The sequence below is a fragment of the Centruroides vittatus genome, unplaced genomic scaffold, assembly GCF_030686945.1.
Source record: "Centruroides vittatus isolate TY-2023 unplaced genomic scaffold, ASM3068694v2 contig_349, whole genome shotgun sequence".
NCBI classification, from domain to species: Eukaryota; Metazoa; Arthropoda; class Arachnida; order Scorpiones; family Buthidae; genus Centruroides; species Centruroides vittatus.
In genome coordinates this window covers 106,268-128,323 of record NW_027122172.1, presented here as the reverse complement: position 1 = coordinate 128,323, position 22,056 = coordinate 106,268, and the positions used below count along the sequence as shown (strand labels likewise).

The 22,056-nt window shown below is 30.3% G+C and overlaps 1 protein-coding gene across 1 annotated transcript in view; it reads right to left on the bottom strand.

Annotated features, from left to right (window-relative positions):
- Nucleotides 1–20,866, bottom strand: part of Abcd1 (ATP binding cassette subfamily D) — a 73,837-nt gene extending 52,971 nt beyond the window's left edge. The window contains exons 1-3 of the mRNA XM_067269220.1: nt 19,730–20,866; nt 17,710–17,890; nt 12,742–12,860 (exon numbers count right to left, since the gene is read on the bottom strand). Coding sequence (XP_067125321.1) covers nt 12,742–12,860; nt 17,710–17,890; nt 19,730–20,737 — 1,308 coding nt within the window. The 5' untranslated portion in view covers nt 20,738–20,866. The remainder of the gene's footprint in view (nt 1–12,741; nt 12,861–17,709; nt 17,891–19,729) is intronic.
- Between the last annotated feature and the right edge of the window lie 1,190 nt (nt 20,867–22,056).

The window sequence follows — 22,056 nt, the reverse complement described above, 5'->3', positions numbered from 1 at the left end:
AGATAATTAACTATGTCGATATCATTTAAACTTTCTTAGCAATGACGTCACTAGTAAGAAGAAACCTTTATAAACGGTGACGTCATTTAAATATCCGCTAACAGACGTTCCAACCGACCTTATCGTACGGTACCCAAAGAAGGCCGTTCAAAGCGGCCGAAAACATTTGTACTTAGTGATTAAACTGCTAGAGACAAAGTGTAAAAGGTTTTTGTCTTACTTATAATAAATTGCTTAAAGCTTTATTTATATGATGATTTTACTAATTAAATAGTAACTCGACTTTTCCAAGTTACTTTGGAAATTCTATTGTCAGGTGGCTAATGTCATTCTTCAGAAAGACAGATTACAGATACTTTAGAATTTTCTTTTACAGCCATAGTGTGAAGTCACCCAAAACCCAACAAAATAAATGGTACTAAATGGAAATACAGTACAGTTCCTTCTCACAAGGTATACTTAGAAATTTTTGAACTTCACTGACAGGTGATCATGGATGAGTTATGTTAACAGTTATAATTCCTTTTATTGCACATTATCATATAATTTCCAAAAAAGTACACATATCAAATTTATAGATTTTAAGTAAACATACAGTTCATTTGAATATATTTTTTTAATGTTAACTAACTTTTATATTTATTAACCTATTCATTAAATTAAGGGAGGTTCATATTATGTCTCCAAGACAGCCTTAAATAATCATGTGGTATCTCCACATTTGTAAGATTGACTAATATACTTAAGAGACAACTAGAAAGTGCTGGAGTCATTTATAGGCTGTCATGTACATGCACATGTCCAAAACATTATATTGGAGAAACTGGAAGAAAATTAGAAATACGGTTAAAAGAACAAGAAGCTGCTATTAGGTTAAAAAGACAAGAATCTCCGTGATATTTACATCGTAATAATTATAATTGTAAAATAGATAGAAATAATGTTAAAATATTACATAAAGTAAAAAGCTGTTTAAAAAGGAGAATTGTAGAACATTTCTGTATTATAACATATGCAAATGTAATAAATCTGAATACAGGAATGAATGTAGATGCATGCTGGGAAGAGATCACCAGAAATAAAAATGAACAGCAACCAGCAGTTAACTGTATCCACTGATGAGGTCTGATCGTAAAGGCAAAATGCATTTGGATTATTTGAATTTTTTGAGAATGGAACTATTAAGAATAAAGATTTAGTATTTCTTCGTTTTTCATTTGTCCGTGCGAGTAAATTTCTCAAAATCGGACGTAAAGAGTATATCTACTTGTTTTAATCTAGAAATGATTTATTTTTAGAATATACAAATTTTTATTAACCTAGTTGAAAAGTTTGAAGAACTATTTTAAATGTAATATATTAAAAAAACTGCCTGTATTATTAATTAAAAAAACAGTTTTTGAAGACTACTGAACTCCCAGGCTTATTACACTCCCAACATATTTAATTAACCTCTCCAAAATGCATTTCAGCCTTATGGCCTTTTCAATTGAATAACATACAAAAAACACAGAGTCTATGGTGACTATTGCCAACACTACAATATAATACAATACAAGGTCTGATAAAAAACCTTGGAAATAGTCTTCCTGGCTTCTTTAAGGGTGTGGTTATTTTCTTTTTTTCTGATGTGGTGAAGACAGAAGAAACGAAAATAAATCTGAAAGATGATTTATGGAATGATACTAATAGAATCTTTATAAAGACTATTCTATTCTAAAGATATAATGAGTATAATCCAAAAATAATTATAAAAACAATGGAGTCAGACTTTCTATTCTTCTTACTGTTTAATTGTAAAATACATGAAAAAATTATATTTTTCTTCCAGTTCTGACTTATGGATAATGTATAACTTAAAAATTTTTAAAACATTGTATCAACAATGAATAAAAAAGATTAAAGTTAAAAAAGTAAAAGGAAATCAACTTGCAGAGAGAAAACTTTTTATTTACATTAACAAACTTCCTAAATGCATTTTGCCTCTTACGAAAGGCCTCTTCGGTAGGTTTGATCGTACATGGTTCGTATTCCGACAATAACTTGTTAAGAGAAACCACTTACATAGTTTACAAAGAATTCCCAGCATTCCGCCGTTAACTTTCCCGTATTAAAATATACAATGTTGTTCTGCATAACGATAGCAAAATGTTCTTTTACTTTCCGTTTTACATTGTTTTTTTCCCTAAAGATAATTTTTAATTTATTAGTATTGATCTGACAGTTATTAATATTACAGTGTTGGAAGATAGGAGAATTACTATTTTTTAACCTTACGGCAGCCAGGTGTTCGAACAGTCTAATCTTCAATCTTCGTTTCATTTCACCGATGTAAAAACTAGGGTTGTTACATGTGCATTCTATCCAACAAACGACACCTTCTTCTAATAAATCTTTTTTATTAGTGCTTCTTATAATCATCGAATATGATGATTATAAGAATATTCGAATTCTAGTTTCGAATTTTATACTGGTCAATAGCCTGACAAAGACCAAGTTTTGGTTGAAAACGTTAATTTTTATCTAAAGCTATTTGTACTAGGATATAAAAAAGATTTTTAGTGTGTTAATTCTTAAAAAATTTTACAAGTAATGATAGAACAATTTTCAAACTCTAAGCTGAAAGTGTTCTAAAATTTAATTTCAATAATTTTGTTTTTCTGTCCAAAGCTTGTCATTTTAGAATAAATATAAATAGTTTGTTCTTTTTATTTCAAAAACTGGTTATAAAAACTGTTGTTAACATTTAAAACTGTTCTTAACTGAAGATGAAGTATGTTTAAAGCTCTTTTAAATGTATTTTTGGTTTATTTTGAGCCAAAAACACTTAAAAATTAAGTAAAATTAATTAAATTAATTTTTATGATTAATTTAATTAATCATAAAAAGTAGTATGGTTGATATCCATCCAACTATAGTGAAAAATTTACCAATCATCATATAAAACATTTAAAAACAAATTCAAGAATGTAATGTTTAGTGTGTTCTACTGTATTATTATTTCTAAAAAGAAAAAGTACAATTGACTCCACTTATTATAAATCACAGATATTGTTCTGTTGTCTAATGCTACTGAACCTGACATGTGCCCAAATAGTGATGTTAAAATACACTAATAAAGCATTGCTTCTTGTAAGAGTTTTATTGTTAACATTATCTTCAGATAAAAGGCATTTTTAAGATTTCTGCCAATTATTTGTGCTATTGGCCTGAATATGTGGCTGATATCATGCAATTGCTATCAATCTTAACTAGTGCTTTAAACACTAAGCATTATTTGCTCACAACAAACTAGTTTAAATTGCTGGCATTATGCTCTTTTTAAACCTGGTAATAGACAGCAATACTGGATGAATTACAAATTAATTATAATAACAACCAAAACAATTATAATTAATAAATTTTCAAGTTATATAATTTCTATTGTTTTAACATGTCCTCCTAATATAATTTTATTACTTTAGATATGTTTCAAAGTCATTAAATAAGAAGTGTTTATCAACATATAAATTCTAATTTTATGTAAAACATTTAGTTTCTATTCTAGTTTATTTTAAGATAATGTTGAAAAAAATACAGAAAATAGTTTTTTGAAACTAATATAAATAGAAAAGTATAATTTAACAATAAAACTGAGAACAGTAATTTCAGATGATGAAATAACTGATTGAGTGAGTATTAATTTCATGATATGTTCTTATCACTAACAGTAATAATAGTTTTTTTCCTTTGTGAAAATTACTTCTAAAGTATTTCTAATATTTTTTTTAACTATTACTTGAAATAGTATGTTTACAAAAAGTTGCCCTTGTTCATTCTTGTGTAATACAAATAAATACTTTATTTTCTTTCATTGATAACGTCCTCTGCAACTAGCAACGAAATAGGAAAAACTCAAAAATAATGATATTTGTATTTATATACACTTATCTGTACAGTACTTAAGACATTGTTTGAATTTTAAATTGAGGATGATAAACATCAAAATCATTATTTATTATCCTGAATTTTAACTCACAATATTTGCTGAATGGCAAAATCTTTTTCCTTTAGTTTCAATAGTTTAAACAAATAAAACAATAAATCAAATACTACAATGTAAAAAAAATTTATTTTAAAATATGCATATTATTATTATCGTCATCTGTAAAAAATAAACGTTAAAATACTTAAGATAATTTATGTTATTTTTACTTTATCTGTTCTAACATTATATTTACTACAGACTTTGCTATATATACTGTTTTTATCATTTCAAAAGTTATTGTTTTTTTTTTTAAATTAAAATTTTAAGAATAATTTCATTCTTTTATAATATAAGAATTTTTGCTATATATGTTCTGTTCTTAATTTCAAATGTATTCTGTATAATTCCATTAATTGTTTATATATAACTTGCAACAATTCAGTAATGAAAAAATTAGTACATATCAATATTTGAAATCTTATCTTTAATCTGAGCAAGCACTTTCATCTAAAAATTAGACTTTCATAGGCTTAAAGTTATAAAAAATAAGTTCATAACACCATTTTTACTAATTTATAACTTATTAAGCTTTAAAATACTTAATTTTAGACAAAATACTTGCTGAGATTAAAGTCAAGTCACATAACATTAGAACTGTACTAATTTAATTATAATTTACATCTCTACAATATTCTGGCACTTATTTTTGAAGATCATCAGCTGTTTCACTGTAAAAATCTTTTATTTAATTGTATATTATCTAAACCGGGGGTGGCCAACCTTTTTGGGAAAAGTGCCACTATCTGAAAAAAATTATGCATGCCACTTCCAACTTCTCCAACATACTGAAAAATATAAAAAGATGAAAAAATGTTACTTATAGGCTGATTGTGGGATTTTTACGCAAATAGCACATTTTTTTCCAAGTAAGTCTGAGTAGTGGAGATTTATAAAATAATATAATAAATAAAACAAAAGTACAAACGTGGGTTTTATTGTTAATAAACGTTTTAAAGGTTCAGTCAGTTAGATTATGTATAAAATAAAAATGAATAACTTTAAACATTTAATCTATATACATAAAAATAGCTATTAGAAACAAAGGAAATGACAATCTCCAAAAGTTATTCACTGATTGCTTTGAAATTTTCACGCAACGTTCCATTCGAATACGGGCATGTTTTTATATAATTTAGATGTTGAAATCCCCCCTGGGGGGAAGAGAAACGGGATTAAGAATTTTATGTCCGACAGATGGCGCTAACTCCGCAAGTACGACGACCTAACTTTGCTTTTCTGTGAGGCATTATTTGGATGAACTAGAGCAGATTGTCGACAGAATATACACTAAAAAGGAATTTTTCAATTCTCCCCCTCGCGGAGGAGAGGGACGGGATTAAGGTTTATCGTGAAGAACTAGGCTTCTATTGTACTATTTTAGATGCGGTTTTTTTGCATTTTTGATTGTGCTTTAATAGGGTACGTCAACAGAATCTACACTAAGAAGGGATTTTTCGAAAGTGTTATACATTTATAATAGATACATTTTGAGCCACAGCAACGCGTGGCTGGGTCAGCTAGTTCTAAATAATTATTAAACAGTTGGTTTTTGAAGATGCTAACAAAATTAGGTGTTTTAGGTGCATATCAGTTAATTTTGAACAATATATTGATTTTATTATGTTCATAATAGAAAACATTTGTTCACAAACATTTGTTGATCCAAACGTACAACAATATCTGACAGCCAAATCATGTAAATTTGAAAAATTGCTTGAAATTTCCAAAATTCAATATAATTTGGATTACTTGCAGTTGAAATAAGTTCCTTCTATTTGCTTTTCAGTGTGGTATGGTGCTGTAGGTCAATAATTTGGATTTGGATTTCAGGTGGGTAACAACTAACGTCTTGCAGAGAAATTGAAAAAAGGATTTGGGAAAAGATCAGCATTTTTTTTTTATCGTCTTGAAAATCATCGAACCTAGCACTGAATGAATCCTGCAAAATAGATATTAAATTTTTAAATCTATCATAGTTCAGAGCATTATTGACTTTGATAGCTACTTCCTGCATTAATGTGAAATGTGTTACTCTTTTTTCTCCAAAATCAAGAGAAAAAAGCAAAAGTTTGTTCGCAATAGAAGATATATGACCAACTAGGGTAGGAAAAATACAATCTTTTCCCTGTAATCTTAAATTTAAATTATTTAAATGTGCCATAATATTGGTGAGAAAAGCTAAATCCCATATCTTCAATCTTCAGCCAATCTTCATTCTTGAGTAGCAAGCACTCACTGGGGAGTTCATTGTTTTCTTCCAGATATTTTAGAACACACTCCCTCAAATTCCAAAATCTTGCGAGTGCACTTCCTTTGGAAAGCCAGTGCACACTACAATGAAGGAGTAACAGTTCATCCTCTTCCATTTCTTCCAGGAAAAGCTCATGAAATCGTCGTTGATTCAGAGCTCAAGCTCTTATTTTGTTGATACAGCATGCTACAGGGTCAATAACCGAATACAGGTTTACATCCTTGGCACAAAGAGCTTCTTGATGGATAATACAATGATACTTAAAAACTTTTCTTCCAAAATAATTTTCAAGCAATGTAACAAAACCTTTTATCCTGCCAACCATGTAAGGTGCTCCATCTGTGCAAACACTATCTAATTTTGTCCACTCTACTTTGTTAACTTCAACTACATTTTTAAGTTCTTTAAAAATGTCCTCACCTGTAGTTAAAATTAGTTGGTGCAAATCAAGAAGTTCTTCCACAATATCGAAATTATCATTCGTGTAATGCACAAATATGCTTAACAGCACATTGTCTGTGATATCACAGCTTTCATCCAAAGTTAATGAAAAATATTTGCAATATTGTAGTTCAGAGACAATTTGTGTGCCAACATCCTGGCCCATGTCATCTATACGATGCATGACAGTATTTCTAGACAAAGCTATTTTATCAATCATATTTTTGACATTTATATCACCGACATTTTGGGCAAATATTAAAAGGCTATTTTTTATTATCTCCTTTCTGTCAGAATAGGGTTTTTTCTTGTGGGCTAACAACAGAGAAAGTTCATAAGAAGCCTTCAACATAGTTTCCATTTCGTCATTTCTCTTCTGGAACAAGAATTGTTGGCCAGCTAAAGATTTCTTTTTTTTTTTTTTTATTGATAAATTCCGTTCACAAGTGTGATCCAACAGGATATTTGCTATCACTAGTTGAAATCACTGTGCAGTTGTTTGAAATGTCGGTCCAGGTTAAATTTTTTTGGCACTGCTACACAAATTCCACGTATCCAATAAACAGGCTTGAAAGTATTTTGATGAGTAAAGAAAAATTGTTCTTCCTAGACAGTTTTAAAATCACAAATTGCAATATCCTCTTCATATTTTCCACTGAGTAGGAAAAAGGCTAGTGTCAAACTGATTCCCAAACCCACCAGCACTAACACTTACAAAGAATACAGGCCAATCTGCCATCTCCCAACTCTGGGATAAGTGTTAGACAATCTAATGATTAATAGGATCACATGGCATCTACGCAAGTGTAAAGCCCTGCATCAGAATCAGTTCGGCTTTTCTAAAAACAACGGTACAGTAGATGCCATCCATCAGTTCATTAACTACATCTAACAGGCTAAACAAAACAATCAGCATACCACAATTATCACTATTGACTTTAGAGACCCTTCGATCACGCCTGGTGGCCTTTTATCCTGCACACGCTACATGCTCATCACTGTCCTCAAAATCTTTACAAACTTCTGCAGTCCTATCTTAGCGACAGGAGTGCAGGTATTTATACAACACAAAATAACATAGTCATAACCATCACTCGAGGCTGTCCTCAGGGATCCAGGTCTGGTCCTGGTCTCTGGAACATAGCCTGTAACTCTATTCTGCACTTAAATGACACCCTACCTCCTGGCTGCCACATACAGGACTATGCAGACGACTAAGTCCCTTTAAAATCTATTGTCTCTTAGAGGTATAGAATACGCTCCTGAGGCTCTGGTTTGATCCATTTTATCTTTTGCATTGCATAGCAACTTGTATATTGTACTGGATCGCCTATATGCAATTTCTGTACCAATCTGGCCTGCAATCTCTTTGTATAAGGATTTCAAATGTTGATTAAACTGTACTGTGGTGTGCCTATAGCCTGTGATGTGTTGTTCGTTTCTGTTAGAAGCAGACTGACTGTTGGGACCGTTGTGTGAGGCAAATTGGTTGGCATAAGCATGGTCTAAACCACATACAGTGGAACCTTGCTTAACGAGCATAATTCATTCCAGAGTCTTACTTGTAATGCAAAACACTCATTAAGCGAAACAATTTTTCCATAGAAATTAATGTAAAATACAATAATGCATTCCACGCTGAAAAATATACTCAAATATTTTATGTATAATGTTTATTAAAAGAAAATTATACAATAAACATTGTTATGGAGTGTGGATCATCAACCTTTCTTCTAGAGTGGAATGAACCAACCTGAAATGCAAATTCATTTGCAGAAAACCAAAAAAAAAAAAAATCAGACAATTTGTCCGATAAACACACCAACCAATATGCCAAATTCTTGGGCTATGCAAAGGCTATAATTAAATATTAGAAATCAATTAATTTGACTAGAGGTAGACAGTTATGTTTCCATCTTGTATTAAATTTGATAATTATAAATAATTAATTTTTAATTTAGACATTTCTGGAATTTAATTTGGAATCGGTCATTAAATTTAATACAAGATGGCAGCATAACTACCTACCTCTAGTCAAATTAATTAATTTTTAATATGAAATTATAGCCTTTACGTAGCCAAGAATTTGGCATATTGTTTGGCGGGTTTATTATATAATGGGCTATGGTTATTGATGTTTATACGTAATATGTGTTGGAAAAAGTTTGGAAAAATGTGTAATCACAAGCAACACTAAGATGCTAACTGAACGAGTGCTAGATGGAGCATGCGCACAATTCAAGACTACCCCTTTCCTGGCCACTCGTTATGTGAAAATTCGCTCGTTAAGCGAGTCATTTTTTCACAATTTATTTTGCTCATTATGTGAAACACTCATTATGCGAGATTCCACTGTACTAGGTCTCTTCTGTAGCTATGTTCTACTGCTATATCTTCGATACGTCGTAGCTCCAGCAGAGTGTCGTCTCTATTGGTGTGATGAGTTTATGCCCATCTAGTTAGGACATGGAAAGCGGCAATTTTATACGAACAGAGGTTAGACGAGTTTGCTGGGATAAATAGTGGTACAGTACATAGCCTGGTTTGTAATAAACACTCATTTCCACCCGGCCCCTGTTGAGATGCCTGCTGACATCTAAGAAATGAGTGCTACAGTTACTTATTTGATCCAGCTTAAGGGTAAGAACGTACGGGTTGTTGTTCATAGATCTTAAAAACTCATCAACCTTTGGCTCCGTCTTCCATAGGATATGTCATCCACGTATCTTTTGTAAACCCCTCACATAGGTCCCCTATCAGGTGACCTATGCAAGTTAGTGGTACAAAAATGGGGCTGCCCATGGGCACACCCCGTTTTTTGTAGGTAAGTGATGTTGTTTAAGTGAAAGAATGAGGTATAGCACAAGAGGTGTGCCAGCTCAAAAATTTGCTTGCAATTCAGAGAGGGACTTTTACTAAGTGAGAATGGGGCCCAAGTGCAACAGTATGGCTATACCCATCAGTATGGCTGCAACCGTGCAAGCACGGTTGCAGCCATACTGATGGGTATAGGGATATGAAATCAAAGACAATGATGTGGGCTTCGTCACCTACCTCTACCTGCCACAAGATATCAATCAAATTGGTGGACTTATTGAGAGTAAACATATAACCCTTCAAATGGTCCAAGGTGTTGCGTATAGCCTTCTCGAGTAGCCTAGTTGGGGATCTAGTTTTATCCAGAACTAGTCTAAGTGAAGGTGTCAGCCTATGCATTTTTGCAAAAGAGAATAACCTCAGAGTGTCAGGTGAGGCAATCACCACCCTGTTTAATTTCCACTTCTTGGCCAGGGAAATGGGTGTGAATTGTGAGACCCAAGTTTGTAACTTGTTTACGTAGTTCTCATCGACAGGTTCACAGTCAGTGTCCATGACATACTGTCACATAAGGGATGTATGGTCCTCTTTTAATAAAATGAGAGCTTTGCTTTTATCGGCTTTCAGGATGATGTGCTCCTCAGCAAGCCAATTCTTGGTTCTTCACAGAAGACGCCAAAAATTGTTATCTCAGGTCCTGTTGTTGATGGAACAAATTTTGAAGGTGGCTTTCCATCTATAGTATTCTTCGTGGATAACATTCATACTGCTAATGAGCCTTTCGATGTCAGGCATCACATTTTCCGGATGCAGTTCAGAAGCTCCTGGTGCATACATTGGACCATGTTGTATGATGCGAATGAGGTACCTCCAGAACACCAAATTAATCAGACAGGTCTTTCAAACAGATCATATTCATAGTCTAGAGGCATTGAAAATATATAAAACCAGCCTAACTGGCAATTGTATTAACTTTAAGAACTGCAATACGGTGGCATATGCATGGAAGTACAGATGGCGTGCGAGATGTATAAAAGAGTTGAGTAAAGTTAACCAATAATAATTTCATCTTATACAATATGTACGGCTTAAAAATTTGTATGGATCACATGATCACACTTTTATGGTTTTAGTCAATCAACTGTATAAATTTGCCTTATGTGATGAGATATTCGAAATTTTTAAAAAAATCAATTTTTGAACATTCGACTTGCAATTCAGTTTCGTTAAAAACCTGAGGCAGGCCTTGGTGAAGGCCAAAAACAATTAGAATTTTCATTGAAGTTCTGTTACTAAATAAAAGGCTGTGTTTGTATTTAATTGATTACTCCAGTAATTTGTGAACAACATAGTTATAATTATATTTTTAATAAAACTTAAAAAATAAGCATAATAAAGTTTATTATATTTTTAAATTTAATAAAAATAAATATGTCCATCAACTTCAAACAACTAGTAACTTACTGACTTCCTTACTAAATTGACTGATCTCTTGGAGTCAATATCAACTAGGATGGGAACATCCAACCACTTGTCATTTAAAATTGTATTAAATAAAAATAACAAAAAGAAAAACATATTCACTAAAGAATCTTCTTTGTGTATTCATATAATACGCAAAGTTTTTATTATTAAAATAATTGCATTATAAGAGAATTACCTTAAAAAGTATATTTTTACTTTCCTGGGTGTTATACATAACAGAGAAAAAGTATGGTAATTGGTCAACACATGACCCCCGAAGCATTTTACATTTTTGGACTCAGGAAAGTTGGAACACCAAGAAATGCAAAAAATTGTATATATGCTAGTGTGTGTAAGAGGGTGCATAATTTTGTTTACCCACTTTAAAGCTTAAATCACCTGTTTTTGTCAAAAATTTCTAAAATTTTGCAGGGAGGTTTGTGTAGTAGGGGGATTGATGCTGTTAAATTTTGGTGGTTATTTAAAGGTCATAGGAAGAGAGAGAGGGGAGGTCATGTGCCATATCTCAAATGGGGTTGAACTTGTAGTGCTGTGCTACTTTATTGTTTTGTTTGTATAGTTATATATTATATTGTGTATATAAAACATCGTTCGTTACGTGTCGGGAACTACTTTTTTATGATTGTTTGCGGAATAGTATACCGTATCACCGTTCCCGTCTACACCGGTCGGAGTGGGCTAATTGGCCAAAAACAAGTCACGTGACGAAGGGAGCATTCGTGCATGACGGGTAATATAAAAGGAACCGTCGCATGTGCCGAAGAACTTTTCTTGTTTTTCTTCGTGGAAGATTAATCCGTTTCCATCCGTAAGGACAGGACATCCTCGACCTCGTGGTGTGCATCTATGGACAGTATATAGTTTACGGAACGAAGTAAGATTATTATTGTAAATGTGGTATATTCGTTTACAATAATTTATTTGTTTGTAGTGTCATTGTTCGTCAGTTATTGTATTTGTCGTAATTGTTTATTATTGTAAATGTGGTATACCCGTCAACCATACTGTTGTTGGCCCCGATCCTTGATTTTATTAAAATCGTCGTCATCTTGTTTCAATTAGTATTGTACAGTCCTTTATTTCCCTTACACCCAGACTCAATACATTCCGATATATTAGAGATCAAAACAAACTTAATGAAGATTTTACTTGTTATTAGCATTTAAAATTTTTTATAGAACTCATCTCTACCTCAAAATTAAGCTGTCTGTCATTTTATAATAATTAAAAAAAATGAAAACGTTTTAATAAAATAACATAATAGATGGTACCACATGCAATTTTAAATGCTTTTACTGGGAAAGTTATGCAACTCGTCACTAGATTTTGTTTACTTATTACTTTATATTTATTTATTTATTTATTTAATAATAATAAATAAATATATATATATATAAAGTAGTAATATACATAAAAATAATAAAGTATAATACACACAGACACACACATGTAATACAAATTTGAAAATTTCAATATAAAATTATTATTTAAATATATATATTTTTTAATGTATTTAAGTTATAGTTTAAATTTGTCAAGCTTTAAATAATACTCATTTTAAAACATTTTGAATCAATTTCTTCATTTATATTCACTTTTTTATTAGTAGATAACTTATACAGCTGTTAACAATAATACACGATATTACTATCATAAATCAATAACCCGTATAAAAATAAAATCATTTGACCTTTGATATCGATTGATAAAATACACTCACTTCTTTGTACGAAGACATTAACCTTTCGACTGCATCGCCTCCAGCAATGAGTATATTTTTAGCTGTGGTCATGTATTGAGTTCTGCTACTAACTCCATCATCTCCACTCAGCACATCATCTGTCAATTTAAAAAATTCTTTTTTAATTTAGCATTTAAATTTTAATAATAGATCCTATTTAAATTTTATATAATATTAAATTATAACAAAAATTTTGTACTAAGTTTTTTCTTTAATATTTTGACTTAAAACTTATAATTAAAGCATAAATATTATTAATTGAATAAACAAGATTAGAACAAGATCAAGATTAAATCATGGGTTAAAGATTTGTTTATATCATATCATATCTAGAATTTATCAAACAGGGAAAACAGTTAATTTATTTGTTAAATTAACCTTTTGTATATCAGATGCAAATGTTTTATCAATAAATTCTATCATTTTCCAGTTATAAACAATTTATGAATTGTGAATCTAACAATAATTACAGTATTATAGATGTAAATTACAAAAATGATATCAATACTTTACCTCAATTTTAATAATTAATTAATGTTGCTATTATTTTAATTACAGATTTAGAATGGAAATTAAAAATACTGCACTCTTAGAACCTATAACCGGTGTGATATAAAAACAAAGGATGCTTATCACCACAAACGTTTTTGAACTGCTGGGAGTTCAAAAACGTTTGTGGTGATAAGCACCCTTTGTTTTTATATCACACCGGTTATAGGTTCTAAGAGTGCAGTATTTTACACATCCCGGTGTTCTCCAGTGTTGTGTAGAAATTAAAAATGTATTTGTTAAATCAATGAGCCATATATTGTCTAAATTTTTCAATTCTTAGGGATGATCTTATCTGTATATATGTAATGGATAACAAGAAATAGAATAACAATTTATCAAAACTTTCCATTAAAAAATTAATTGATTCTAAAATATTAAAGCAAACTATTATTCCTGTAGAGCAGGCCTGGCCAACCCAAATTGTTTCGCGGGCCACTTTGATCACACGTAACATTACGGTGGGCAACAATTTAGGCAAACATGCTTCTAAAAAAGTAAAACAAATACAAAATGAATAAGATTTTATTGTTATACCAAGAGTTCGTACTTGCACTCGCGCATTATAACAATGACACACGCAAATTTTCATTTATTTAATTGTTTTGGTATACACGTAACGGGAAACAAAAGTTGTAATAGATATACGATATTGCTTAGCGGGCCACACAATTTAACGTGACGAGCCGCGGATTGGCCAGGCCTGCTGTAGAGTCAATGGATATAACAGCAACAAAACTTTGATTTTTCAAATCAAATTTTTAAATATTTGCATAATAATATATATCTTTTAATTAATGTTTACAGTATACTGTAAAAATAAAATTTTGTGATAAGTGAAGCATAATTAGTGATATGTGTGATAGTGATAATTAGTGAACAGTATGATTACAATAGACTGTGTAATCATAATAAAGAGCTCTCTGTAGAAAGAACTATTGGATAGTTCTCAAATAAATTTAGTATATCAATACATACTGCCCAGAGTATAAAGTTTTGATTTTTGAGAAAAAATTAGTAGCTAGTAGCTAAATTTTGAAATAAAAAATTCAGCTACTAGGGATAAATTTGTGCTACTGACCCTTTAATTTGCATGTTTTCTAATGAATTTCAAGAGTTAACAAACAAAATGTAAAAACTTTATTTCAATTACAGATGTGGAATGTGGAAGTGTTGATTAGAAGAGTTTTTCAAGTAACATACAATCATGCAAATGACCATTCACCTGTTGAGGAATCATGAATAATATTTTTTGAAAACTTATATACCTGACATTTGTTAGAAAACTTACAAAATAAACACAATAAAAGGACAACAGTGCCAAATTTCATTGACTTCATTCATGTTCTACAAATTTTTAAAATTGTAGAAAATTAACATATACAGCTCAGAACTTTGAAAATTGATTATTATTAGAAGGATTAAATATGATTCTAATGCAAAAAATTGTTTGGTTCTATCTATTTCATTTTTGAGAATTTTTGAAAAACATTTTCTCCATAGAAAAAGCATTAAATTTTCACTGACACCCGCTAGAGATTGTATAACCGAAGAGGTTAAAATCAGCCTTAACATAGTCAATTAAACCAGAAAAATAAAATAAAAAAGGAATTTTTATGTGATATTAAACACAGATTTATTTCATAAATTGATTATTGAACTAAAAAAATGTCATCCGACGACTCAATAATCTCAAGACTATTGTATCGTGTTAGAAGACATCAAGATACAATTAAAATCCTGCTAATAATTAACACTCACATTGAAGAAGTCTGTCCAGATGATCAATCATATGGATAGTAAAATACCTTACTATATTTATATATAAACATTCCAAGAATATGCTAGTTGGGCAATGACTTTGAACAATTTCATGGATAATTAAATCTGGCTTTCACATCAAACAAAAAGAAATATATATATATTTTTTTCAAATGCTAATATTAACTTAAAATTAAAAAAAAAAATAAGTCAAATGTTTATTTTTACATATTGAATTTAGTACTTTATCTTTTTGCTCTCATACAGCTTTTCATTTACATACACTTAATTCACACTTAACTAAGACTAATGCCAGCTCAGTTCAAGATCACTTTCCTATATTAGAAGTCTATTCCTATCTTTTTCTATTTCTTTGATTAAAACTGTGCTAATAGAGGCATCCATCCCATTCTATTTTTTTTTATTGAGAAATTATTTAAACATACAATAAACATCACATTCTAATTCTCTTAAACACCAGTAACTGTCTTTTCCTTAATTTTTTCAGCAATTTTTTACACAAGCTTAAATATATCATAGAGCTATTTATAGTCACAGCAACACTTGGGACCAAATTTGCTATAGTTTTTTCATGAAGGAAACAGACTGCTAATACAATGTTTTCTTATGGAGAATTATCTTAAAGCCAAGAAATTAAATAAAAAGTCTTAACAGAAGCCCATGTTTAAGCCAGGTAGGTTCTGACAGGAGTAATATGAACATTACATATAAATGACAAAATAAAGTTACATCATTATGCTAACTAATTAATAAATTTCTCCACAATGTTAACATATTTTATGAAAATGATTTGAAACCTTATTTCATAATTATTAAAAATATTAAAATTGAAGGCAAACACAAAATTTAAATTGTTCTTACACATCCTTCACAATAACAAAATATGAAGGACAAGTTCTACAAAGACTTCAAATTTGTATTCATATTCAATTGTAATCATTTTTTAAAATGTATTTTGACCTGGAATTTTTTATTTTTATTAACATTTTTCTATGAATAACTTACTTTATAATTTAAGTAAATATAAATATTTTTTATTTGATTAAAAAATAATTTCTACTAAATATACTTTGTATAAATATCTTATGTAATTTATAGAATTATTCAATTATTACAATTGCACAATTCTTAGAGGAAATATTTTTAAAAGCTTTTTGCTAGTTATGTAATCAATACTTGTTTACTCAACTTATAACAGGAAATCTAATATATACTGACGTACCAATCCGAAGCTATCGAAACTCACTTAAAAAGCTGTTACGTAAAAAAGTCGAGGAGGCAAAAATCACTATCGGCTTGTCCGATGTTTTCTTACGGCGAGTTCTCTTAAAGCCGGGAAAAGTAAATAATAATCTTAATAGAAGCCCATGTTTAAGCCCGGTAGGTGGGCTTCTAATAGAGACAATAACAATAAACTTTTTGTAAATTATGTTAAAATTCTTTTGTAAATCTAACATTTATTATTATTAAATTTTAAATTTTTTCCCTTTAATTTTTATGGCTTCTACAAAAGACAAAAATATTTTAAAGTTATTATCTACATTATCTAACAATCTTCAAGTTTCAAGGATTACAAACCAGTTTTTGAGTTAAAAAATTGAATTTTCTAATGATTTCATTGCATTTATTTTTTATTTTTATAAGTTTAAAATTTCTGGCAATTCTAATATAACATAATTATCTGATAGTGATTTTTTACCATAGTTTTACCATAGATTTTTACCATTTTTTACGTATTAAGTTACCCTTCATATATTTATTTTTTTTTGTAGTAACTTTACAAAAGTTATTAATTTTAAGAACATTCTGCTCAGTTCTTCTGTAATGTTCCAGAATAAATTATTCATGGCCAATATAATTAAATTCAATAATAAATGACAAATGCTATTGTAATGAAACTTAGAAATTAAGTAAACATTAAAAATAAAAATCACTTTTGATTTTCTTTTAACTAATCCTTAATATATTAATAATGTTTCAGCACAAGGACATAATCCACATTTATCAAAATTTTCAGTGGAAGCAAAAAACACTAAAATATCAGATTTGGTCATAAAGCCAACACATAGCATCAATACTATCAATGCTTTGGTAATGCCATTTTAGTAGATGAAGTACAGCATCTTAATGGGTTTAATCCTTTTTCGAAAACATTGTTATCAAATATTAAAGATATCAATGACATCTAGTATTATTATATCAGATTCTAATGGTGCAATTCATTTTAAAAATAATACCGAACTAAATTTTTTTCTTTATAATATTTTAATTTAATGATAATTGACAATGTCTAATTTATTTAAATGTGGAAGCCACATTTTTTAATGTCCATTTCAATATAAATAATCATCCCAATCATAAACAAATAAACACAGAACCTATCTGTCTAAAGTGGATTTCAAATATACAACATGACAATCAAAAAACAAATTGATAACACAAAGTAGATTTCATTATTTATTCATTTGTAACATTACTAAATTTTTTATATTCGGAGAGGGAAGTAGAATGAAATTTACAGAACCGTACACAGAAGCCCGGGATCGTATTGACTAATTTCATTGTTTGTATAGTCTTAATTTTCATTAATGAAATTAGAATGAAATTTATATTTACCTTTATCGATTTTTGCCGTTCCCATTAATATAGGCAGAGAAACAATGATCATTCCTGTAGCACTCCAATAATATTTTAGAAGTAACTGCTCCAACATCACATACCATAACCTCTTATTAAATATGAGATTCATTTGTCTAGTTAGAGCTTTATAACTTTTTTGTAAAATAGACAGTTCCACCTAGAAAAATAATCTCTTATACTACATGTTATTTAATGTTTTAAGGATAATTTATTGTTTAGAATCTGAAACTTTTAAAACAAAATTAATTCATTTCAATTAAATAATCAAAACTGTTAATTATTGAATAAATAAAATGATTTTTTCTCATAATAATGATAAATTTCAAATTAGATAATCTGAACTAATGAAAATTTTATTTAATTAAACTGTTTAAAAGCATTCATACATTAATTTATATGATTAATTGCAATTCAAATGTATGAATTCTTTTTTAATCAAAGTCACATTTTTATAATCATTTAATAGTTAAAAACAATTTATCACTTTCATAAGTGATTTATGCATTTTTAATGTCATTTTCTGTAATATCAGAAGAATTATCTTAAAAACATTTACTAAATTTGAAACATATTTAGAACTACAAATTAATTTTAACTGATAATGAATTTTGTGGTTAGTTAAGTTATATTTTAAAAATAAATAGTATCAGAATTTCAAATTCAATTAAAGGATTTAACATAAAACAAACAATTTAAAAAAATATATATCTGAAATTCTTCTGAATGGGAAAATGTGATCACTTGACAAATAAAACAATCTAAATCAAATCCTTAGTATTTAGATACAAGTATGCACTGCTTAATGACAGGAATATATTCCAAGAAATACGTTATCAAACAAACAATAGCGTGTACGGTACCTAGAGACCGAATAGCCTGTACGAGTACTACGAGTAGACCGCACCACACAGCTATACGGTACGGTCTACTCGTCATACTCGTATAGGCTATTGTAATACAATAATAAGTATTTATGTACGAAAACAATATCTAAGCTTAAAAGGATGAGTCGTAAGTCTCCATACAAATGGTGAAAGCAGTGGACTAATGTTTATTTTATTCTGGGGAAAAATTTCCAGTTCCCCTCTCAACAGTCCAGCTAAGACTACTCATATTCTAATTACATATTAAAATACTGTAATGAACCTAAATTTCATACTTTAGAATAATATATTCATCTTTGTGACTGAATCATAAAGCAGTTATTTTTTAGCAGTTTATGTTGAATCTTTCATTTTAAAAGTAATAAATATATATTTAGAAAAATTTGTTTTAATATTATATAAACAATTTTTAGTTTCCTATTTAAAACATTGCCTTACATATATTTGTATAATTTTAAAACATTAAAATTTTTTTGTAGTAGTAAAAACTTTAATCAAATATAAATGGCTTCTACTACATTCTACAGCCTAAACAAATTATTATTATGAATTTGTTAAATAAATTATCTCAGATTTAACAAACGAGTAATTTAAAGTAAAGAATTATCGGTTAACGTTACCTACGGTAGCGAACGTGGCGGCTCGTCTCCGAAACGGCGAGGACGCACGATCTAACCTAACCGATTCTAATAAATTACCATAATTATTGCTAACCAAATTATTAGAATAGAGGTAATTTATTAGAATAGGTTAGGTTAGATCGTGCGTCCCTGCCGTTTCGGAGACGAGCCGCCACGTTCGCTACCGTAGGTAATGTTAACCGAATTATCGTTATAGGTACTAATATAATATCGTTTAATTTTAAAATTTATTATTTGCCACACCATTTGCTACAGCAGTTTATGAAAACTGTAATTTACATACAGAGTTAATCACTATAGCAAATTGAATTAATTTGCATGTCATAATGGAAAAATAATAAAATGTAATATTTTGTGTAAACTTAAAGACTATGTAAAAAGCTTGATTTCCTTAACTGAAACTAAGATAGAAAATAATATTTAAATAATTACCCGAATTTCACATAAATTTCAATGCATAATAATAATTACCCGATGGCCTCCGTAAAATGCAATCTCCTCTGCATTCGCTATTAATCGAGAATGCACGAATCTTAAATATCCTTTCAACTTTGCTTCTTCGGAAACTAATTTCCCAAATTTGGGCGACACTTTACGCAGGACGTGTCCGGTCAACACGACCATAAAAGCCGCCAAACCGATACCCTCCACGCCGTAAGTACCCATGTCGTGCGCCATTTTATAGAGAGTAAAACTAGTAACGACTATGTCTAATAACGGTTTGGTTATGTGAGAATACAAATGAGCCATGGACTGCGCAAAAGTGGTGATGTCTTCGGTGAGGCAGTGATCGGCGTTTTCCAATCTACCGTCCAAATTTCCGACGCCGTAGTAAGTCTGGTCGGTGAAATACAAGGAATAGGCGTACCGTACCAATCTGGTACGAAAAGCCAACGAAAGCTGACTTTCCAAAAACCGTATCAGACTGTTGACGAAGGTGGCCGGAACCGCCACGAGTATCCACTTAGATAATTGTAAAGCAAAATTAGTTATGTCCTTACGAACGATGAATTTGACAACACAACCTTCTAATTTAGCAACATATACGGATAAAAATGTCCTAGACATCAGAGAAATCGTATGCATGACCAATATGCCCATTTCCAAAGTACGTAATCCTGGTATCATGATTCTCAAGAGTTTAGTTAATTGAAATATGAATTCTTTATTAAAAGCAGGAAATTTCTTGAGGTCAGCAAACGTCGACGAATCTTTCTTCGAACTTTTCGATTCCTTTTTAACTTTACAGACTTCATCGTTTAAAGAATTTGTTTTCTGTGGACTAGTAGAAGATATTCTATTCTGCGCTTCTTTAGCTTTATCCCTTAAAGAGGTTAAAGATTTACTTATAACCGGATAACTTATTCTTGCTGCATAAACCACGAAGACGGCAGTCGCCAATCCTATTCTTAATCTTTCCGAATTCAAATTACTCTTTTCTACGGCTTCCTTCAAACATTTGGACATAGAATTCGTCATGTTTAAGTTGTTTAAGCGGAAACGTTCTTACATGCTGCCGTAAAGCATACTTGTCTATTTGAGGATTCCGGGTCATCTGAATACACGGTCACGGTCTTTAAAATTATCCTTTGGCAGCTTGACTGCTTTCTAAATTCTCCGCTAGAGGCGCCTCGAGAATTATGATATAGTTATCTCAAATAACCATTTTGTGAGATCGATTTCCTCGGCTCCATTACAGTTTGATTAAGATAATTATTTTATTTCAATACTTCAATAAACACTCAGAGTTTTGAATATTTTGACTCAAACACCTTATGCCTCCGAGAATTAGTATTTATTACTACGTTACAAACGTCTTCCACCTGCTCAACAGGTCATCATCAGGTAACTTAAACTCTTGCAATGTTTCTTCGCACAGGTTCTAGGTGCGAACGTTTACACGAAACAAAAATTCAAACGGTTTTAGAAATTTGAATAAAAATAAAATTATTTTATTTTATTTATTAGAGGCCAGAAGCTTATAACTGACAAAGCATTGCAATTTTCATATAACGAATACGCAGAACCATAATTCATTATTACATCATATTGAGAATGTGCCGATATGCAAATCAAAAAAATTATTTGTTGGATTTTTTCTAACTCTTTCTGTCCCTTGGGCATTAAGAAGGCCTCTTTTATCAAGCTCATTGTGAATCTGGCCAAACCACTCTGAAAATTCTTCTTATAATAAAGCATTTTTTTTTTCATTTTTCACATCTTAAATTTTTCTGTCCCTAGCAAAGTAAAAATACACATCTATTTGCACGTCCTAGAGTTGAAGCGTCCCAACATTCTCGGAAAAATTACTTTGCCCCGGATTTTATCTCCACGTATCTGACAACTATAACTGGACCCCACTTGAACAATACTTATTTTTTACTCTTTATGCTCTATGCATTAACAGGGCCTTTTTAGGAAGCATTTTATAGATTCGGTCAGATCCACAATGGGGTGACCGTGTAATGAGAAACGGAACCTGACATATCCGGACAAATCATTTCACGAAAAATTTCCTGGAGTTTTTCGGTCCGTCCGGATTCGATCCCAGGTTCCCAGAGAAGTAGGCGTTTAACTATTCATCTACCCACCCGCAAATTGAACAATACTATAAAACTAAAATTACAATATGGGTCTAATGCACATGAAATTGGAATAATGTATTGTGATCGTTAATACAAATTACTCAATTTAACGCACGTACAAAATATAATAATAATAATTTTTTATTCATTTGACTTTCGTCTTTACAAAGGCGAAGAAAATAAATAAAATCAATAGGTACTCATAACAAAATA